Below are 22,900 nucleotides of genomic sequence, written 5' to 3'. Positions count from 1 at the left end.
CACTAAAATCACCATTTTCCTAGCTTACCACATTCATTCAGATTACATCGTTTGAAACGCATGTACCAGGCATCCCCACATTCACCAAACTGTTATTTGATTTTATTATGAGTTTTATATATGTTTATTTCAACAATTCAAAGCTAAATTTAAAGTTTATGTAAGTTGCAGAAATATGTTTAGTTCTTCTTTTTCTTTTGTTTTGTTGTTTTTGCATCATAATGTAATACAAATCTAACATTCGGGATTGTACTTTTATTGGGGTCTTCATTGTAATAAATACTTTTCCTGCATAATATAACTTGCGTTCTAACTTGTCTCGTTTCGCATCACTTCTACAACTACCTTATTCATCACATATTTTTTTGGGTGTGATCGATTCAATATCCACCTGCTTAAAACACAAGAGCTCATGTATGTTGTCGACTGCCAATCCACACAGCAACAGAATGTTTTTCTAAGTTAAACAACGTGTAGAACCAGAACCACACAGTATATGAAGTGTTTCCAAGCTAAACAGTGTAAAGATATACAACGGGGAATGGAAATATTCCAGCAAAAAGACCAATCCACTAGCAGACAAATCATTTCTCTTAAACCTCCAATGAGGCTAAAGACGATATGCGAACAGATAGGTGTTTCCGAGAAAACATCGGCAATGATCTAGAGATTAGATCAAGAAAAACCGAAGAATCAAGCAAATGAGAGGACATACCATCATGTTCAAAAATACATGAACAAACGCCTTGCCACCACGAAGGACGGGGAGGAAAATGTTCACCAGGCATAAAAGAACCTTTTAAAAGGAGACTCTGAACTTCAGAAGGGAAGAAGAGAAAAGAAGAGAATGAAATCTGATTCTCCACCCTAAGAGGACTTTTATAGGAATAAAATCCTTGGAAATCTAGTCATCGTTTCCAAACCAAGGAAGGTCAAAACGCAATAAACAAAATGAAGGGAATCCCGAAAGACCACCATAAAAGAAAGTGAAAGACATTCTTTATCTTAAAAAACTAGTAGACAACCAACCGGCGCGTCAAGTCCAACAAGTAAAAACGCACTAAAGGTGCAGACATGGCGAAAAATCTCGGACATGGAGATAAAGACGGGACGGTTACGAAGTTTTCTGCCCATCATGTCCTTGGAAAGTTGCAAAGAAAATGAGAAAAATGTGAGGGTAAATTACCCGATGTCCACGCGTCAACATCTCAAGGGATGGTTTCATGATAAGATGATGAGATGGAAGCATCGAATCATACTCTATAAAGGTGAGTTCATCTGAATCGAGACATCTGCTACAACGTTACATGAATGAAGCGTGTAAGGAGTGGTCTAATCAACTCAGACGGTCAAGTCTAAAAAGAAGGACTACATTTAATGAAGGATCAGAAGAGGTGTGGACGAATCTACATCGTACCAGTAGGCTTGAGCGATCTATACTATAACCCAAGGATGATGCAGCACGAGGTTCCCTCAAGGAAGAGCAGCACAATGACGAACATGACGAGATGACTCGGAAAGGGAATCAAGAAGGCCATCACGAGGGATAGTATAGAATCCGTCCGAAGTAATGAGAAGATGTACGATAGCTCCACCAGCTCGGCGAGACCAGACCTTCACGAGTCTAATATCGCCTATAAATACCAGTCCATGTAGAAGAAAATGGACACGTTATGTAATCATAGATAGTCTTTCTACAGAGAATACCTGAGAGAGATCTATATAAGGTGAGAGTGAGACATCTAAGTAATATTTGTAGCTCCTTCAAGGGTAAGACCTTATAATCAATAAAGAAAACATCTTCTTTCCCGTGGACGTAGGTCTTCATGGCCGAACCACATTATATGCTTGTGTCAATCTTTACTTTTGATGTTCTTTACATCTTGTTTATCTTCGAATCTTGAATGTTAGTAGTTTTATAGCCTTTAGATATACTTGGATGCAACTACAGTGAGTCTAGTGATCCTAATATGGAAGCCGAACAATCTGTAGAGAAAAATAATTGTATTGGAATATTGATTTTGTCCTGCCAAGGGCAATCTTTTTATACTGGTTTCCAAGAAGACTATATTTTCGCAATAGTTCTTTAGGCAATGACCAAGAGTCGTGTATTCTTGCATATCTGATAGACACATTTTTGTGTCTAAATTGTCCTCAATGTCTGTTTTGTTGGAACTCGATTTTTGTACTAATATTGTGTTTTTATGTATTTTTAGGAAATAAATATTGTTGGAAAATTCGGCTCGAAAAGTTGCTCGGAGCACCCCCGGAGGACATTTGCTATACGGACCCTCACTTTGGATAAGGGGTAACCTAATTACTAAGGGGAACCCCATTTCTAGGCAGCTGCTAACCGCACCCCAGGACCGGATAGGGGGCAACCCTTCTTCTTCATATTTTGAAAATTGAAATTGGCAGGAAACTGTTGTAATTGAAGAACAAATTAGGGCTTGGTTTTTGGGCGTGCTAGAAGTAGACTCAATGGCTGAAACTTCATGGTTCGACTCGATTGATCTTAACAAGCATGGTACGATTAATGTTTTGGGTTAGAATTGGCCGGAAACTCAGATTACGTAATTCAGGGAGTTACGTATTTTATAAACCCGTTAATGGTTGTTTTGGTTTTGGACGACTTTTAGGGAGATTACAACGCTACAATTGGTTGGATTGGGCCTGTTTCAGGTTAACAGGTCTGCTAAGTCCATCAGAACCGGTGAATTTGGGTTGCATCATCGGAGAGAAGAAAGCAGAGAGTACGTGTACAAAGTGAGACAATCATGAGCTGTAGTGAGTTTTAAACATGTACGACAGAGTTAAGCAACCATTTGGAGCATGTATAAGATAAATATGGAGATTCTACAGCTGCAGAGCGTGTGAAAATCAAAATCCGAGAAAGAAAATTTGTACCCTGCATGGAGAATAATGAAGAATATTTTGCAATCAAGACGAGATATTTTGTTGTTAATATGTATAAATAGTCTGTTGGAATGTTGTAGAAGGGGACGAAGAGTTTGGGGAGAGTTTTAGAGCACCACAGAGCTTAAACACCAAAGTTGCAGAGCTGCCATTTTCTGCTACTGCATTTCTTAAGAACACGAAGAACAGACTGCCAAAGACAGTCGTTTTCCAACGGTGACACCGACGCTTAACGTGGGTCTTAGAGCAAGAGTATCAGTGACACATACTGTGGGTCGTATTTCTCTGGTTTGTAACACTTATAACTGTTACAAACCCGGTTTTATTGTATTTCTCATATTCTCATCATTTGTAAACCATTTTTGAGCATCAATGAAATTCTTTGAGAGGTTTTCCAACATGATGCGCGGCTAATTCTCTCACAACCAAGACAACGAGGAAGCTATTTACGCATCAATCATTGGTAATTATTTATTCTCTCTAATTTATAATTTATAATTCACTTAATCACTGCTTTTGCAGAGTTTTTAATTGTTTGCAAAAAAATTTCTTCATTAGTTGTGATTCAATTAGATAGGTTATGCTTTGTTTAGATAATCTATGCTTAGGGATACAATTAATTTTTGAGAATTTTCCAGATTATTTGTGAATTAAGAAATAAGAGTCTTAAAAGATAATTAGAGTTTTGGATTGTCTACCATAATTTATTCATGTGTAATAGTGAAATCAGTGTCTTGGTTGTTTTCTAATATCTTGAAGTCAATTTTGTAATAAGTTTTCTTTGTTTTTAAATTTGTATTAACTCTAAAATTCATTGCCTTCACAAGTCTTAAAACAACCATTTTATTACTATCTACAACAACCTTGAAAACACATCAAATTTTTGGCGCCCCCTACGCGGATTTGTGCTTAGGTAGAATTTTTAGTTTTTATTTTATTTTATTTCATTTGTTCTTTTTACGTTTCTTTGGGTGTGTCTTTGTATTACAGGTTTGAAGTTAGATACTAAAGACTTGGAATCAAATCTTAAAGTCAAAAGAGAAGGAAAAAGACAAAGCAAAAAAAAAAAGAGTGAAAGAAAAAATTTAAAAAAAGAGAGAATTTTTTTTTCTTAGAGACCTTCCATTTTTTGTAATTATTATTTTTTTTTATTTCTTTTCTTTTGCACTTTATTTGGACTTTGGACTTGGACATTTGGACATTCTTTTATTTTTAAACCCTACGGAAGGGTAGTATTAAATATTAAACTGTTTGCAGAGAAGGACGATGATTACGATATCACCTCGGCCCCTCTGGTTCGTACACGACATTGGAGTTGTGTCCCGAGTCGACTTCAGCGGTTCATCCCCCGTCTGGAACGGGAGGTAAGTTTGTCGAAACACTCGTGAATCCCCTGTCAGCGAGTTACTGTATTCCTTCGTTTGCATATATGCTGAGGACTTGAAAACGACTGCTTTAATTTCCTAGTAAAGGGCAAGGACTGGCCATACAAGATAAGGGTTCGGATTTCATCACCGTTCTCTTCTTGCACGCCTTAGGAAAACAAAACCAAACGCGAACCTAAACCTAAAATTTGGAATAGAACGAGACCTATAGGGTAACGAGCTTAATAGGAAAGTCGTTCGAAAAATATTGGTTACTCTTTTGAGCATACTTCGAAGTTCATGATGGTTTCTGTGAGTTGAATGCTTTGTTTAGATAATCTATGCTTAGGGATACAATTAATTTTTGAGAATTTTCCAGATTATTTGTGAATTAAGAAATAAGAGTCTTAAAAGATAATTAGAGTTTTGGATTGTCTACCATAATTTATTCATGTGTAATAGTGAAATCAGTGTCTTGGTTGTTTTCTAATATCTTGAAGTCAATTTTGTAATAAGTTTTCTTTGTTTTTAAATTTGTATTAACTCTAAAATTCATTGCCTTCACAAGTCTTAAAACAACCATTTTATTACTATCTACAACAACCTTGAAAACACATCAAATTTTTGGCGCCCCCTACGCGGATTTGTGCTTAGGTAGAATTTTTAGTTTTTATTTTATTTTATTTCATTTGTTCTTTTTACGTTTCTTTGGGTGTGTCTTTGTATTACAGGTTTGAAGTTAGATACTAAAGACTTGGAATCAAATCTTAAAGTCAAAAGAGAAGGAAAAAGACAAAGCAAAAAAAAAAAGAGTGAAAGAAAAAATTTAAAAAAAGAGAGAATTTTTTTTTCTTAGAGACCTTCCATTTTTTGTAATTATTATTTTTTTTTATTTCTTTTCTTTTGCACTTTATTTGGACTTTGGACTTGGACATTTGGACATTCTTTTATTTTTAAACCCTACGGAAGGGTAGTATTAAATATTAAACTGTTTGCAGAGAAGGACGATGATTACGATATCACCTCGGCCCCTCTGGTTCGTACACGACATTGGAGTTGTGTCCCGAGTCGACTTCAGCGGTTCATCCCCCGTCTGGAACGGGAGGTAAGTTTGTCGAAACACTCGTGAATCCCCTGTCAGCGAGTTACTGTATTCCTTCGTTTGCATATATGCTGAGGACTTGAAAACGACTGCTTTAATTTCCTAGTAAAGGGCAAGGACTGGCCATACAAGATAAGGGTTCGGATTTCATCACCGTTCTCTTCTTGCACGCCTTAGGAAAACAAAACCAAACGCGAACCTAAACCTAAAATTTGGAATAGAACGAGACCTATAGGGTAACGAGCTTAATAGGAAAGTCGTTCGAAAAATATTGGTTACTCTTTTGAGCATACTTCGAAGTTCATGATGGTTTCTGTGAGTTGAATGCGTGACTGCACCGCCTTGGAATGCGGTGAGGCCTTAGGTATCAAAGCTCTACGCAGCTTCCCTCGCCTCTATTCAACTTAGTTTGACTCGGATAATTCCAGAGGGGTTTGCTCAAATTGTAACGAATTCCCATTCGAAGGATTAGAAGCTGGTCTAGAAACAATCTAAGTGGAGCCATCATGCTTTTTGTATGCTAGAAATTAGTAGGTTTGCTGTGGTGAGTCAGCCTTGGTTGTGTTTGCATAGAACTTCCCTTCCTTTTAGGACTTTTTTTTTAGTGTATGCCAGAAAGGGATTGGAAAAGAAATACTTTTGGCCGTTTGATTAGTGACGAGCCTAAAAGTTCTTCTTGTGAAAGCGGGGAGCTCGAAGACTCTTCTTTTGAGAGCCCTGTTTTTGGAAACTTTAGTTTTGAAAATCTGTCTCTTCGTGAGGAAAGTTCCCCTAGTACTTCTGTTGTGCCAGCGATGGTAACTTTGAAAGATTACATGTTCCCTACTAGGTCTACCCGAGCCTCTTGCATTAAATTGCCAGCCACTACGGCTAATTTCGAGATAAAACCTAATATTCTTCAGATGATCCCTATATTCTTAGGGAAAGATGATGAGAACCCTTATTTTCATATTAGGGACTTTGAGGAAAATTGTGGGACAATTAGAATAAAAGACCTTACTGATGAAGTCTTGAAACTTAAGATGTTTCCATTTTCCTTGAGAGATAAAACCAAGACCTGGCTGAACAACCTACCATCTGAATCCATTGAAACATGGTAGGAACTTGTTGCTGCTTTCTATATGAAATTCTACCCTAAGCATAAAATTGCAGCTGTTAGACAGAAAATTAGTGCTAGTGTGCAACAAGAGGGAGAGTTTCTTTATAGGTTTTTAGAGAGATTCAATGATCTTCTATCCCAGTGTCCTCACCATGTATTTGATAAGATGAAACTTGTAGAGATTATTTATAATGGTTTAGACTATTCGACCAAAGTCATGGTCGAGTCTATGTGCGCTGGTGAGTTCACTAGTAAAAATACTGATGATGTTTTTACCTTCTTAGGAGTTGTCGCTGAAAAATCCCATCAGTGGGAGTCTTGTGTTGAACCCCCTAAAAGATTCTTGGTCAATAGAAGTAGCACCAATATGGTAGATACAAGCTCCGGGTCAAATGCTAAGTTTGTTGTTATGTCTAGAAGGTTAGAAGCTATGGAAATGGGTCAGTATAAAAATAGATCCCTTGATGAACCTAATAGAGCCTCTCAAGTCTCTAGTTGTGGAATAGAGCCCGATAACTCATCTTGGGAAGGTCAGGTTAGTGAAGAGCAAGCCCATGCTGTCTATAACAATGCTAGGTTTGAGAACTGTCAGAAGGTTGACCCATACTCAGAGACCTACAATCCTGGTTGGAGAAACCATCCTAATTTTTCTTGGTCTAAGGGCCAAAATCAAGGTCAGTCTAGTAATTCTCAGTCTCCCACAGGTTTTGGTTACGCTAAGAGCTCTTCAGGACAAGCCCAGTTACAGAACCCTTCCGAGAATACAATGACTAGCTTAGAGGAATCTCTTAGTATATTAAAAAAGAGACAGGATATGCTATCACAAAGCCAGCAAATGCTATTAAGGAGCCATGTTAATTTTCAAGAGGAAACCAATCAAAATTTTAAGAATAATTCCCAGTCTCTTGCTAAATTAGAACTTCAAGTCGGCCAAATAGCTAAGTACCTTACTGAGATAGAGAGGATGGAAGGTTCCCTAGTCATACTGATCCTAATCCAAAAGGAGAGAAATCGTACAATCATGTGAATTCTGTTACTACCCTTAGGAGTGGAAAGAAAGTTGACAACAAGGTCGCCATGCCTGAAAGTAAACATGTTGTAGTTCACCCTTTTGAGCCAGAAAATGAGGAGACTGATAGAGTCTCTAAAGAGACCAATGAGGGTCCTGCTAAGCCCGATTTTGTTCCCAGAGCCCCGTTTCCCCAGCTGCTAGTTCCAACTAAGAGCGAGTCGAACTTTAATGATATATTGGAGGTTTTTAAGCAGGTTACTATCAACCTACCATTGTTGGATGCGATTAAGCAGATTCCCGCTTATGCTAAGTTTCTTAAGGACTTGTGTATACGAAAGCGTAAGCTTAGTGTCCAAAAGAAAGCCTTCCTAGCTAGTCACGTGAGTTCCATTATTCAGAATACCACTACTCCTAAGTATAAAGACCCAGGTTCCCCTACCATTTCTTGCACAATAGGTAAATACCGTGTTGAGAAAGCTTTGCTTGACTTAGGAGCAAGTGTGAATTTACTTCCATACCATGTGTACCTAAAGCTAGGACTTGGTGATATGAAACCTGACACTTCAGTTAGCTGATAGGTCCGTTAAAATTCCTCGTGGTGTGATCGAGGATGTTCTTATTGGGGTCGACAAGTTTATTTATCCAGTGGATTTTGTTATCCTAGATCCCAGCTTGTCCCTGACACAGAGAACCAGATACCAGTGATTTTAGGTCGCCCATTTTGAGCAAAATCCAATGCGATCATTAATTGTGGAACTGGTATTATGAAATTGTCTTTTGGTAATATGACTATTGAGCTGAACGTCTTTCATATTAGTAAGCTACCCTCTGAACTAGATGACTCGAGCATAGAAGAGGTAAACATGATAGGAACATTAGTCGAGCAGTCATTACCAAACACTTTGTTAGAAGATCCGTTAGAGAAAATCCTAGCTCACTTTGGGATTGATTTCGATGATGATAATGTGATTAATGAGGTGAATGCTTTGTTAGATTCAACCCCTTTGCTAGACACTAGTAACAGATGGAAACCTAAGTTTGAACCACTACTAGTTTCTAAGTCTACCCTAGTTCATTCGTTAGAAGAGCCTCCTAAGTTGGACCTAAAACCATTGCCAGATACCCTGAAGTATGTGCTTTTAGGCCCGTTTGAAACTTTACCTGTGATTGTTGCTTCTGACTTGGATAGTGATCAGGAAAGTAGGATAATGACCGTCCTTCAAAACAACAAGGAAGCTTTAGGGTGGACCATAGAAGACATTAAGGGTATAAGTCCTACTGTTTGTATGCATCAGATCTATTTAGAGGAAGATACCAAACCTTCTAGGGAGATGCAACGAAGACTAAACCCTAATATGAAAGAAGTAGTTCGAACTGAGGTTCTTAAGCTGTTAGATGCATGCATTATCTACCCCATTTCAGACAGTAAGTGGGTCAGCCCCGTTCAGGTTGTTCCCAAGAAATCCAGTATTACTGTAGTCCAGAATGATAACAATGAGTTAATCCCGACCAGAGTGACCACGGGCTGGCGTGTTTGTATTGACTATAGGAAATTGAACAAGGTCACTAGGAAGGACCACTTTCCCTTTCCCTTTATCGACCAAATGCTAGAGAGATTAGCTGGACATAGTCATTACTGTTTTCTAGATGGATACTCAGGCTACAATCAGATCGTTATTGCCCCAGAAGACCAAGAAAAAACTACTTTTACCTGTCCCTTTGGTACCTTTGCGTATAGACGCATGCCTTTCGGGCTATGTAACGCCCCTGCGACTTTTCAGCGTTGCATGATGAGCATATTTTCCGATATGGTAGAAAATCTTTTAGAGGTCTTTATGGATGATTTTTCAGTGTTTGGTTCGTCTTTCGATGAGTGCTTGCATCATTTGTCATTAGTGTTGACTAGGTGTAAAGGAAAGAATCTAGTGCTTAATTGGGAGAAATATCATTTCATGGTTCGATCAAGAATTGTCTTAAGGCATATCGTATCTTCTAAGGGTATAGAGGTAGATAAAGCCAAAGTTGACCTTATCAAGACTTTACAGGTCCCAAAAACCGTAAGAGATATTAGGTCATTCTTAGGGCATGCAGGTTTTTATCGTCGATTCATTAAGGATTTTAGCTTGATTTCTAGACCTCTTTGCAATTTACTTGCAAAAGATGTTAAATTTGTCTTTGATGATGCTTGTTTAGAGGCTTTTGAGAAGCTTAAGACTTTACTCACTACCTTCCCCATAGTCCAGGCACCCAACTGGAACTTTCCCTTTGAGATCATATGTGATGCTTCAGATTATGCTATTGGTGTTGTTCTAGGTCAGCGACAAAACAAATTACTTCATGTGATTTACTATGCTAGCAAAACTCTGAATGATGCCCAGTTGAACTATACCACTACCGAGAAGGAACTGTTAGCCATTGTGTTTGCCTTAGACAAGTTTAGACCCTATCTCTTAGGTTCTAAGATCGTCATATATACTGATCATGCTGCTTTGAAATATCTTTTGTCTAAGAAGGATATGAAACCTATATTGATTAGGTGGATACTTTTGTTGCAAGAGTTTTCTCCAGACATTAGAGACAAAAAGGGTGCCGAAAATGTAGTAGCAGACCACTTATCTAGGCTAGTTGTTGATTCCCTTCCTATAAGGGATAGTTTTCCTGATGAACAAATTTTCTTTGTTACCCAAGCACCTTGGTATGCGAATATGGTGAATTATCTTGTTACTGGTCGAATGCCCCAACATTGGGGTAAACAAGATCATTCTATGTTTTTAGCCGAGGTTAAGCACTTCTTTTGGGATGATCCTTATTTGTTTAAGTATTGTCCAGACCAGATTATTAGGAGATGTATACCTGAGAGTGACCAGTCCAGTATTATTTCCTTTTTTCATGATCATGCTTGTGGAGGTCACTTTAGTGCTAAGAAGACTGCTGCTAAGATATTGCAGTGTGGATTCTATTGGGCTTCGTTTTTTAAAGACTCCCATAGTTACTGTGTTACTTGTAAGCATTGCCAGAAATTAGGAACCATTTCCCGTAGGAACATGATGCCCTGAACCCTATTTTAGTTGTTGAGGTCTTTGATGTGTGGGGTATTGACTTTATGGGTCCGTTTCCTAATTCTTTTGGTAACCTATCATCCTTGTCGCCCTTTTGTAATGGACCTTTTAGGCTTCTGATGAAGAAATATGGTATTACACATAAGGTAGCTACCCCGTATCATCCGCAGACTTGTGGTCAGGTAGAGGTTTCCAATAGGGAGATAAAACGTATATTAGAGAAAATTGTTAATCCTAATCGGAAAGACTGGTCGTCTAGGCTTACTGATGCCTTATGGGCTTACCGTACTGCGTTTAAGACCCCCATTGGAATGTCGCCTTATCGGCTTGTGTATGGAAAGGCATGCCATTTACCTGTTGAGTTAGAACATAAAGCTTATTGGGATGTTAAGCAGCTAAATTTTTCACTTGACAAGGCAGGATCCCATATGAAACTCCAGCTCAATGAGTTGGACGAGATTCGTATAGATGCTTACGATAGTGTAAAGGAGTATAAGAACAAAATGAAACTTGTGCATAGAAATATTTTACGGAAGTCATTTTCTCCAGGTCAAAAAGTTCTTTTGTATGATGCCCGTTTACATCTTTTCCCTGGGAAGCTACGTTCTCGGTGGACGGGTCCTTTTATTGTTCGCATTTTCTTTCCTCATGGATCTGTTGAAATTGAGACACCGGATGGTTGTAGTTCTTCGAAGGTTAACGGTCAGAGATTGAAACCCTTTTTAGAGCCCTTTCCTACAGGTGATGTTGAGGAGGTCCCTCTGGAGGACCCTGTTTACCCTTGATTGACCATCGAGGAAGTTGTATGTTGTATATTAGTTTTTGATTTTCTTCACCCAGGTACTATCTTTCCAACTTCTCCTCGTGTTATTTTAATTTTGGTATTACTCTTTCATTAGAAACATTGAAAACGATCTTAGATTTAAGTTTGGGGGTGGGGAAGAACTTTTTAGTTGCACTTTTGAAACTTCTAGCGTCACATGGTATCCGGTTAGCTAAGTTTACATACTTTTTTTCACCGAAAAGATATAAATTGGAATGCTAGGGATAACAACCTTTTGAGACATTAGAGAAAAAGACATTGAGATCCTTGAAATTCAGGAGAGAACTTGTTCCTTTTAGAGGGTAACCGTGATGGACCTAACCATACATGATGGAAACGCAAATAGGTCAGGAAATGCCAGAAAGACAAAGCAACCTCACAATGTAGTCTTAGTTACTGGATTGCGACTCTCTCTCAGTAGAAACTTATCATCATCAACAAGCGGAGCGACATCAAAATCTATGAAGAAAGATGAAGACGTTTTAGGTTTAGAAGCAACAATAGAAAAGAATAATTCAAAAATCAAAGTTGAAGTTATAAGAGCAAATGATATAAGTTGTTAGAATCCATGATACAAAGACATCACAAGTTGCGAAGATCCAAGTTTTGAAAGTCCTTCCCTCATGGCCATGTAAATTGTTTTTTTGTAATTTTTTTTTCCAACAAAAAAAAAAAAAAACAAATGAAAAAAAATGAAAAATGAACAAAAATCATCGTTACGTTTTGCCAAAGGGAAGTAGAAATTTATAAGTCAAGGAAGAAATCGAACAAAAGAGTTAATTGTCAAGGTTCTATGAGGTTCGATAGTTTATCATCAACAGTTGAAGCCCGAAGAAGACGTTGTTTCTACTGAGCACTATGAGAGAGTCGAAGAAAGATACATTTGGTTGCTTTGTTAGTCCGCTTTCAATCTGGCACAAGATCTTTCTAGCACTGGTTTAACTTATCACACGTAATTAGTCCAGCTGTGTAGAAGATGTCCCTATCATCTTTATCTCTATCCTAATCTTATCCAGCTGTAAAGCAGCGGACGCATCTTACAATGTTTATCTAGCTGTGTAGCGGATATCTCTTTATCTAGCACTGTTGCAGATGTGTCTCCCCTTTTCTTCAGTCAGCTTTAGAGCTGACACCTTTAATTTCTATGGCATTCTAGTTACTTGGAGATAGGTTGAGAATATGTATGTCCTCATAGCTCTTTGGATACTTGTGACCAATTAGAAGTAATGGTTTTGTGGGTACACCTCTGGTAAACCCTCCCGAGATTAACTCGGTCACTAGGGCCACCTAGTAAGTTAGGATTTTATTTTCTAGGTTAGTTTTGCTCGAGGACTAGCAAATAATAAGTTTGGGGGTGTTTGATAGACACATTTTTGTGTCTAAATTGTCCTCAATGTCTGTTTTGTTGGAACCCGATTTTTGTAATAATATTGTGTTTTTATGTATTTTTAGGAAATAAATATTGTTGGAAAATTCGGCTCGAAAAGTTGCTCGGAGCACCCCCGTAGGACATTTGCTATACGGACCCTCACTTTGGATAAGGGGTAACCTAATTACTAAGGGGGACCCCATTTCTAGGCAGCTGCTAACCGCACCCCAGGACCGGATAGGGGAAACCCTTCTTCATCTTTTGAGAATTGAAATTGGCGGGAAATTGTTGCAATTGAAGAACAGATTAGGGCTTGATTTTTGGGCGTGCTAGAAGTAGACTCAGTGGCTGAAACTTCATGGTTCGACTTGATTGATCTTAACAGGCATGGTACGATCAATTTTTTGGGTTAGAATTGGCTGGAAACTCAGATTACGTAATTCAGGGAGTTACGTATTTTATAAACCCGTTAATGGTTGTTTTGGTTTTGGACGACTTTTAGGGAGATTACAACGCTACAATTGGTTGGATTGGGCCTGTTTCATGTTAACAGGTCTGCTAAGTCCATCAAAACCGGTGAATTTGGGCTGCATCATCGGAGAGAAGAAAACAGAGAGTACGTGTACAAAGTGAGACAATCATGAGCTGTAGTGAGTTTTAAACATGTACGACAGAGTTAAGAAACCATTTGGAGCATGTATAAGATAAATATGGAGATTTTACAACTGCAGAGCGTGTGAAAATCAAAATCAGAGAAAGAAAATCCGTACCATGCATGGAGAATAATGAAGAATATTTTGCAATCAAGACGAGATATTTTGTTGTTAATATGTATAAATAGTCTGCTGGAATGTTGTAGAAGGGGATGAAGAGTTTGGGGAGAGTTTTAGAGCACCACAAATCTTAAATACCAAAGTTGCAGAGCTGCCATTTTCTGCTACTGCATTTCTTAAGAACACGAAGAACGGACTGCCAAAGACAGTCGTTTTCCAACAGTGACACCGACGCTTAACGTGGGTCTTAGAGCAACAGTATCAGTGACACATACTGTGGGTCGTAGTTCTCTAGTTTGTAACACTTATAACTGTTACAAACCCGGTTTTATTGTATTTCTCATATTCTCATCGTTTGTAAACCATTTTTGAGCATCAATGAAATTCTTTGAGAGGTTTTCCAACACGATGAGCGGCTAACTCTCTCACAACCAATACAATGAGGAAGCTATTTACGCATGAATAATTGGTAATTATTTATTCTCTCTAATTTATAATTTATAATTCACTCAATCACTGCTTTTGCAGAGTTTTTAATTGTTTGCAAAAAAAATTCTTCATTAGTTGTGATTGAATTAGATAGGTTATGCTTAGGGATACAATTAATTTTTGAGAATTTTCCAGATTATTTGTGAATTAAGAAATAAGAGTCTTAAAAGATAATTAGAGTTTTGGATTGTTTACCATAATTTATTCATGTGTAATAGTGAAATCAGTGTCTTGGTTTTTTTCTAATATCTTGAAGTCAATTTTGTAATGAGTTTTCTTTGTTTTTAAATTTTTATTAAGTCTAAAATTCATTGCCTTCACAAGTCTTAAAACAACCCTTTTATCACTATCTACAACAACTTTGAAAAAACATCAATTTCTAACTGAAGTGACGATTCATTGTGTTCACTTAAAGGATACGCGAGAAATCGTATCTCTTTGTTAAGGACCAAAATGTGAAATTTTATCTTTTCTGAATGGTGACACATCGTTTATTGTTTTCCACGTGGCATACACTACATGGACAAAATGTAGGGGTTGATATGGTGCCGCCATGTCAGAAAAATCATTCTCCTTTATATTAAGAAGAATTGATTGATCCGATGAAACCGGAGTCAATTTCTTTTTATGGCATTGTTTGTGGGTGAAAACTGTTTCTACTGATTTTGGTAATTTCGGGTGTGTGGATGAGAAACAAATCTAAACCCTAAACAATGCACTGTACGTGAGTACTTTTGATTCGAGAGATCAATCTGTACAATCCTGTCCTAAACCAGGAAATGGCCGTTCCAGGCTTGCTTCGGTCACAAAGTGACGGAGAAGGGTTGTTCTTCGGGAGGGAAGCGAAGAGACTGTTGAGACCAGAATATTTGATTCTGAAGGCGTGGTTGTTTATGACTTGTATCTGAAAGTAAAACTGGCTAGCAGAATGGAAAGCTACCAGGTGATTTCTAGATACTGTGTTGTTGCCGACCAAAACTTGTTGTTTGGTGAAAAATAGGAGAATCCTATTTATACAAGTCATATTGAAACGTACCCTGGTATCGTAGGAAGTGGAAAAGATTGAGTGGTGGAAGAAAAGAGTAACGTGTAACCGTCAGACGTTATTCTTTCATGATGAAGGAAGTGAATTCCTGTAACCGTCAGACATTATGCTTCCATGATGAAGGAAGTGAATTCGTTTACACCGTCACTTTTCACCAACACTAATTGTCCCACTTCATGACACTTTCTTGTAACGGGAGCATTGCACGCCGCACGCTGTAAACCGCCAAACCAATACCCTGATGAGCATCCCCCAGTTTGTGACATGTTTGATGTCTCGAGTGTTTTCGTGGAAAACATGTAACACTTCGCTACGTGTGGCGAGTCAAATCCAAGGGACTTTCCGCAGGAAAATAGCATGTAATGCTATTAGGCTCGTTTTGGCTGGTCGCCTAAAACTTGCCACAGGTTTGTCAGTTCGGTGGCGAACCAAGGTAACATTGATTTCAAACCCTGATTTGAAGACTATACAAAGGAGAACTCTAGCAACTGGGAAACCTAATCCCCATACCTCCTGTGTGATATTGGTTGCGACTAGAGTCGATTCTCCTTTAACCTTAGTTTTTTTTCTAAAACCCAGTAGGTTAACGACTTGAAGACTTCATTGGGATTGTGAAGCCATACCCAACTAGTTTCTCTGTAGTTGCATGTTCTGATCTTGCTATTTTCTATCGTGATTGAGTACTATCTTCTCTAAGATTTGATCTAGATTTAATCTCCGATAAGCAAGATAAAAAGTAGTCACAAACATCTTTGTCTCATCGTTTGTGATTCCACAATTCTTGTTTCACTACCATACGATTACAATTATTGTGAGGTGATTGACAATTCTAGGCCGTTCTTCGGGAATATAAGTCCGGTATATCAATTGGTTCCTAATAACTGTGATTTATCAAAAGACGGAACAAAACTCATAGGTATATATGTGGGAGACAGATTTATCTATTCAATATACTTTTCTATGTGAGACAAATTGGCTTATCAAGTCTTCGACTTTGGGTCGTAGCAACTCTTAGTTGTGGGTGAGATCAGCTAAGGGAATCAAGTGTGCAGAATCCGGCGTGGTTCTAGAGGCATTAGGAACGCGATTGTACCTTGATCAATGCGAGATTGGTTAGGGATCAACTACATTCCAGTCCGAAGTTAACTTGGAGTAGGCTAGTGTCTGTAGCGGCTTAATACAGTGTGGTGTTCAAATCTGGGCTAAGTCCCGGGGTTTTTCTGCATTTGCGGTTTCCTCGTTAACAAAATTTCTGGTGTCTGTGTTATTTATTTTCCGCATTATATTTTCTATATAACTGAAATATCACAGGTTGTGCGTAAGTTCAATCAATTGTGAATCCAACCTTTGATTGTTGATTAAATTGATTGACACATGGATATATTGGTATTTTATACCGTCTAAGTTATTTCTTATATTCAGTCGGGCTTACAAATTCCTATTTGTTTGATTGCAGATTGAATTGAGAAATAGAGATATAACTCTTGGATATACTTTTCTGAAGATTGAGTCTGACTGTCTAGTTGATTCTCTTGAAAGTATATTGGAGTTAAATCCATACAGATTGCTAAGTGAAATAATGGGTGTGGTTGTTAGACCCCCTCTTTTTCAAATTCAACCAGTTTTTCTTTCTTATATGTAACTTCTTTGAATGTTTGTTTGTGGGTGAAAACCGTTTCTGCTGATTTTGGTAATTTTGGGTGTGTGGATGAGAAACGAATCTAAACCCTAAACAATGCACTGCACGGGAGTACTTTTGATTCGAGAGATCAATCTGTACACTCCTGGCCTAAACCAAGAAATGGACTTTCCAGGCTTGCTTCAGTCACAAAGTGAAGGAGAAGGGTTGGTCTTAGGGAGGGAAGCGAAGAGAGTGTTGAGACCAGAATAGTTGATTCTGAAGGTGTGGTTGTTTATAACTTGTATCTGAGAGTAGAATTGGCTAGCAGAATGGAAAACTACCAGGTGATTTCTAGATACTGTATTGTTGCCGACCAAAAACTTATTTTTTGGTGAAAATAGGTGAAGCCTATTTCTACAAGTCATATTGAAACGTACCCTGGTCTCGTAGGAAGTGGAAACGATTGAGTGGTAGAAGAATAGAGTAACGTGTAACCGTCGGTCATTATGCTTCCATGATGAAGGAAGTGAATTCATTTACACCATTAATTTTTACCACCACTAATTGTCCTGCTTCATGACACTTTCTTGTAACGGGCGCATTGCACGCCGCACGCTGTAAACCGCCAGACCAATACCCTGATGAGCATCCCCTAGTTTGTGACACGCTTGATGTCCCGAGTGTTTTCGTGGAAAACATGTAGCACTTTGCTACGTATGGAAAGTCAAAGTCAAGGGATTTATCGCAGGAAAATAGCATGTAATGCTATTAGGCTCGTTTTGGCTAGTCGCCTAAAACTTGCCACAAGTTTGTAAAGTCGGTGGCGAACTTCGATGCCTGAGATCGCATCTCATGAAGGACGGTAGCCGTTGAGTATGGTTACACTGTGTTGGCGCCTAATAATGGCGCGATGGCGTTTTGGTGTACGCCAGTGGAAATGTGGCATGGCTGGTATGACTCGTGCATGCCAGTGGAACGGTGGTGCAAGTGGCGTCTGGCGTAGCCCTGGACACTAGATTTAGGCAGCTGGTCGCCTGAAACTTGCCACAAGTCTATCAGTTTGGTGGCGAACTTGGATGGCGGAGATTGTAATTCAAGAGAGAGGGTGGCCGTTGATTATGGCCACATTCTGTTGGAACCTGTTAATGGCATAATGGTATAGCGCCTGTGACGTTGTGGCATGGCCAAAGCTAGGATTTGGATCCGTGTCCAAAGTTAGGGCTTGGCGGCGTGGCCAAGGCTAGGATTTGGCGTCGTGGCCAAAGTTAGGGCTTGGCGGCGTGGCCAAGGCTAGGACTTGGCGCCGTGGCCAAAATTAGGGCTTGGAGGCGTGGCCAAGGCTAGGATTTGGGGCTTGGCGGCGTGGCCAAGGATAGGATTTGGCGGCGTGGCCAAGGCTAGGGTTTGGCGGCGTGGCCAAAATTAGGGCTTGGCGGCGTGGCCAGGTTTAAGATTTGGCGTCGTGGCCAAAATTAGGGCTTGGCGGCGTGGCCAAGGCTAGGATTTGGCGTCATGGCCAAATTTAGGGTTTGGCGGCGTGGCTAAGGATAGGATTTGGCGCCGTGGCCAAAGTTAGGGCTTCGCGGCATGGCCAAGGCTAAAGTGGCTCGTGGCATGTTACTGCGGCAGAGTGGCATGTTGGCATGCCGATTAATATGTTGTTGTAGCAGGGCGCGTTTGGCTTGCCAGTTTGTATAGTGGCGCGACAGGGCGCGTTTGGCCTCTAATGTATGGTGGCGAGTTTAGAGCGAGTTGATTGGTCAAGAAAAGGGGCCGGTCAAGCATAAGGCGCGACCACATATCTAGTGCTTGTGGAACATTTTAAAGTGACCTGATTGGTCGGTAGAAAGGAGATGGGCCTACCAAGCATGGGCGTGGCTACACTTCTGGTGTGAGTGTGGCGGTTTTAGAGTGACCTGATTGGTCGATGGGAAATGGGGACGGCAAGTATGGGCCTAGCCACAACTTATGTGCGTGTGGCGACTTTAAAGCGACCTGATTGGTCGGGGAAAATAGGGGCGGTTTAGGATGGGGCGCTGCCAATGACAAGTGGCGCCAGCTGGCCTAAGGCATGGCCACGCCTCCCTTTGCTGATGCGGCTCCCTGTTTTCTGATTCTGGGCAAGGTTTTGCACCTACTAATCCATGGCGGATTAATTTCCTAGTTTTCCTAGGCATACTTTCGACAAGCAAGGTCTGGTATACTGCGCAAGGCGCAAAAGTAATTGATTGAATTCTATGTGTTGACACAGAGTTCTTTAAGTTCATTGCCAGAGAGCAGCATGCTTTCTGATTGAATACCTTATGCAAAGACCTTATCCTTGATATTTGGAAATTCGTGCTACTCTGCTGCGAGTGAACACAAATTGTCATGCCATATCAACATTAAGTGTTCAGCCGGGAACATAACATAAAAATCATTCGAAGAATCTTATATTAAGCGAATATAGGCAACGCGCCGAAATTTACAGAACATCTGGGATGGTTGGTACATGCGCTAGTCTGTATAAATTTCATGTAAATACATTAAATTGATCATTAAATATGCCAGTGGAGAGGTTAACACTCATGGCTCTGTTTCCTTACAGAATGACGTCACATCAGATGCAAGGTTTTATAATTTCAATCCTAAGCTAAAAATCACCATCAACAATGTTATATTGAGTTATTTGTATAATGAAGCTTGAATAGCCCAAGAGACCAATGATTTCAGTGCCCTCCCATTTTCGATGGTGAAAGAAATATTGTTGTGCATCAGGCTGTTTCCTTTTAACATGCCCTTCAAGATATCTCTTCCTTGAGGAATTTTACATTCCAAAAGACATATATCTCCTTCCTATATTTTGGTCTTGAACTATATCGCCTTTCTCCATAAAAAGGTTTTTTTCCTCCATGTATTTCCAGTTTCATTTGGCCAATAAGACTTTATTTGGAGCTCTCAAATTCCTTTCTCCTTATCCACCCATGCATCTTTTTAGGTTTATTCATCTTCTCCCAAACCACCAACATATGTTTTTCCTTTTTCTGCTTGCACCTCATGGTTCTCACCATTTGCTTCTCAATGCTCAGTACACTGGAAGACTTGCCATTTGTTTCCCTACATGGTAATAATGTTATAGAAAATTCTAAGAGTAATGTTCCAATGAACGATTTAAAGACCACTCAGTCACCAAAAGTGGCCCCATTAACCAGTCCCCTGCAAATTCGTGGAGGGAACCCCATTTTTTGTGAGTGACCCGTTGGTAAATTTCCCAAAGGGCGGTATGTTTAGAATGATTTATTTTATTAATAAAATTTTATATTATACAAACGAATGGACATTTTACAATTTTCCTAGAACTATTTATGAACCCACATTTGGGGATACCTCCACAAATTGGAGGCTATTTTATGTTACAATTGTAATGATCCGTCCCTACGTCGATATTGTCTCCACTTAGCCACTACGGTTATTCGGCAGTGTGGGGTTTCTAACGGGCATCGCTGCGGTAATCCAGCAGAAAATTCACGGGAGGTCACCCATCCGTGAATTACTCCCGCCCGAGAACGCATAACTGCAGAGTTTTCTGCCAACTCTGGAGCCAATTATGCGAAAAGGCCTCGGTATAATGTAAACGTTCCTTGTCTCTTGTGAGACCAGTATCTAGATCAATGGCCTAGCATACTCTTTCACTCGAGAACAAGCAACCCGTGCCTAGTTGTATCCCAACTAACACCGATATTGGTTCCACCTACCCACTGCGGTTATCCAGCAGTGTGGGATTTTTAGCGGCACTACTATGGATATCTAGCAGCAGCTTCCCGAGAGGTCATCCATCCTGAGAAGTGTTTTCCACAACTCAGTCAAGTGAGCCCATCAGGCCTCGATGTTAGGAAAGGACAAGCCATTAATTACATTCCATTCGACAAGCCACTATCGAATATCGGGGTATTACAACAATCGTCATAATTTTTCAATGCTGATGGTTGCAGTCGATATCAGAATACAATACCCACTGCAACAAAAAGTATCCCCAATTTGTGGAGGTATCCCACAATTTCTCCATCTTATTTATTGGGATAATTTTGAATCCATTAGGGCAATTCCTATGGAATGAACACATGAAATGAGGTTTGTTTATTTTTCTCCCACTATGGACTCAACAAACGTGAAAAACGGATTGCCAATTGTTCACTACGGACTAACATGAGACGCTAGTTTCATCTTGAACCGCGCTGGCAAAGAAAACCCGCTGGCGGATGAAATGAAACCGCGTGGTTTGTGAACACCCGCTTGCGTCTTTGGTCAACCCGCCTACGACTTGTAATTGAACGCCAACGTCTACGTTCGAACAGTTAGAAATTTACAACCTTATAAATACTCCTCATTTCAACTCCAAATTCACAAAGTCTACATCTCTATACCTCACTCACTCAAGAATCATATTCAACGATGTCTCCCAGAGTTCGTGGTTCTAGATTCACTCCAGAAGAGGATTTAAGTATTTGTGGAGTCTATGTTATTGAAACAAATGATAATATCATCGGAGATGAAGCCGCGTCGAAGAAAAAGTTTTGGGAATTTTTTTTTAGAAAATTCGTCACAAAAACAGGGAACCAGTTTAACCGTGAGGCTGCTGGATTGTTGTATCGTTTTAGTGTAATTAGTCGGGATGTATCGGGATTCCATCTCTACTAGTGCACAATCACCAAAATAAACTGAACGGTGAAGCAGTAGTTGAAATAAAACCAAGAACACTTACGGAGTGGAAAGTATCTCACGACAAACCTTTCGCCTTCCAAGCTTGTTTCAACATTCTTAGACAGCTCAACAAATTCAACCCCTTAGGCATCTTAGGAATTCCAGAAGGCGGCTATTAAAAGAGGATGTTAATTGACGATGCAGTAGTAGTTACTTTAGTCTAATGTATTTGCTTTAATCTGATGTAGTTGATTCAATCCAATGTTATATTTTTATTATAAGAAAGGTTTAAATTAGTATAATATTTAAGGGTGCAAAAACAAAGAAATTTGTACTGGTTAGATAAACATAACAAAATAAAACATTTAACACAACATAACACCAAACTAAAACATTTAACAAAATAAAACTATGGTGAATCAATTCGTTCATACACTTAAAATAAATAATTAGTGTTGTATTTATAAGGAAAAAAAAAACCATTTTTTTTGGTAGTCGTTGATAATACACGTGGCGATCTAGATAAAGCTCTGCGTTTCACTTTGGCCGCCAATGACTACATTTCCAACGACTTTAATTTGTTCCTTGTAAATTCAACTCTAACCATCTTCATATTCACATCTTCTTCATTCTTTCTAAAACTCTTAATCTCTCAATCTACAAAAAAAAAAAATGTCTACTAGAATTGGTGGTCCTAAATTTACTCAAGAAGAGGATTTATCTATATGCAAAGCCTACATTTTCCTTAAGGTAGAAATGTTATGCGCGATCAAGACATGTCAGACGTGTCTTTTTGGCAGAACATTTTCACAATTACTCGTGGTTTGTGTCTTCGTTTTCATAATTGTGTTGTCACGTCATTCTTTGATCGAGTATAAGGGAAATTGATCGAGAAAAATTTATCGGTGTAACTAAAACTGAAGTGATCCAAACATCTCTTGATAAATGGGAGGAAATTCACGACAAACCTTTTCTTTACGAAGCTTGTTTCGGCATTCTTAAAAAAGGTCCACTTTAATCACATCTTCACTACATCATAAGAGCTCTCCCTATCTTTACTATGAAAGAAGATGTTACTCTTATTCGATGTTGGATACATATTATGATGAGAAATATAACCAATGGAGATTGCTTGAAAAGAATGTTGCAAAGGCTTATAGCGTTGCAAAATGAATATATAAGAAACAACAAGATCCTAGAACTAAGATTTTCATTCATCAATAATGATGTCAAATATTATACAGAAGTTTTATGGATGGTGCACCGTAGTAATTCTGAATTGTCCAATGAAGAAGTTTAATCAAAATCATTTATGACGTAATTTGTTGTTTATCGTTTTTCAGAAAACTACGGCTCAAGCAAAGTTTATTGAAGAAAACGGAAGAGAGTTTAAGCATTTTGAATTCTATGAACTTTATAAGGTTCGTGTCGCTGGATTTGATGTAGTTTGATGTTATTGTTGGCATTATGGAATCAATCACTATATATGTAAGTCTAAATGTAACAAGCATCGCTTAATATTAAACGAAAGCAAAGTTTATTCATGGT

At 39.0% G+C, this 22,900-nt stretch overlaps 1 protein-coding gene across 1 annotated transcript in view; it reads left to right on the top strand.

Annotated features, from left to right (window-relative positions):
* The window catches only part of LOC113332173 (arp2/3 complex-activating protein rickA-like), a 25,827-nt gene extending 3,024 nt beyond the window's left edge, over positions 1–22,803 (top strand). Inside the window, exon 3 of the mRNA XM_026578822.1 lies at positions 22,696–22,803. Coding sequence (XP_026434607.1) covers positions 22,696–22,803 — 108 coding nt within the window. The remainder of the gene's footprint in view (positions 1–22,695) is intronic.
* The last annotated feature ends 97 nt before the right edge of the window (positions 22,804–22,900 follow it).

This window comes from Papaver somniferum, unplaced genomic scaffold, assembly GCF_003573695.1.
Source record: "Papaver somniferum cultivar HN1 unplaced genomic scaffold, ASM357369v1 unplaced-scaffold_13, whole genome shotgun sequence".
NCBI lineage: Eukaryota > Viridiplantae > Streptophyta > Magnoliopsida > Ranunculales > Papaveraceae > Papaver > Papaver somniferum.
Note: the sequence above shows the minus strand (reverse complement) of the source record. Positions and strands in the feature narration are given on the sequence as shown.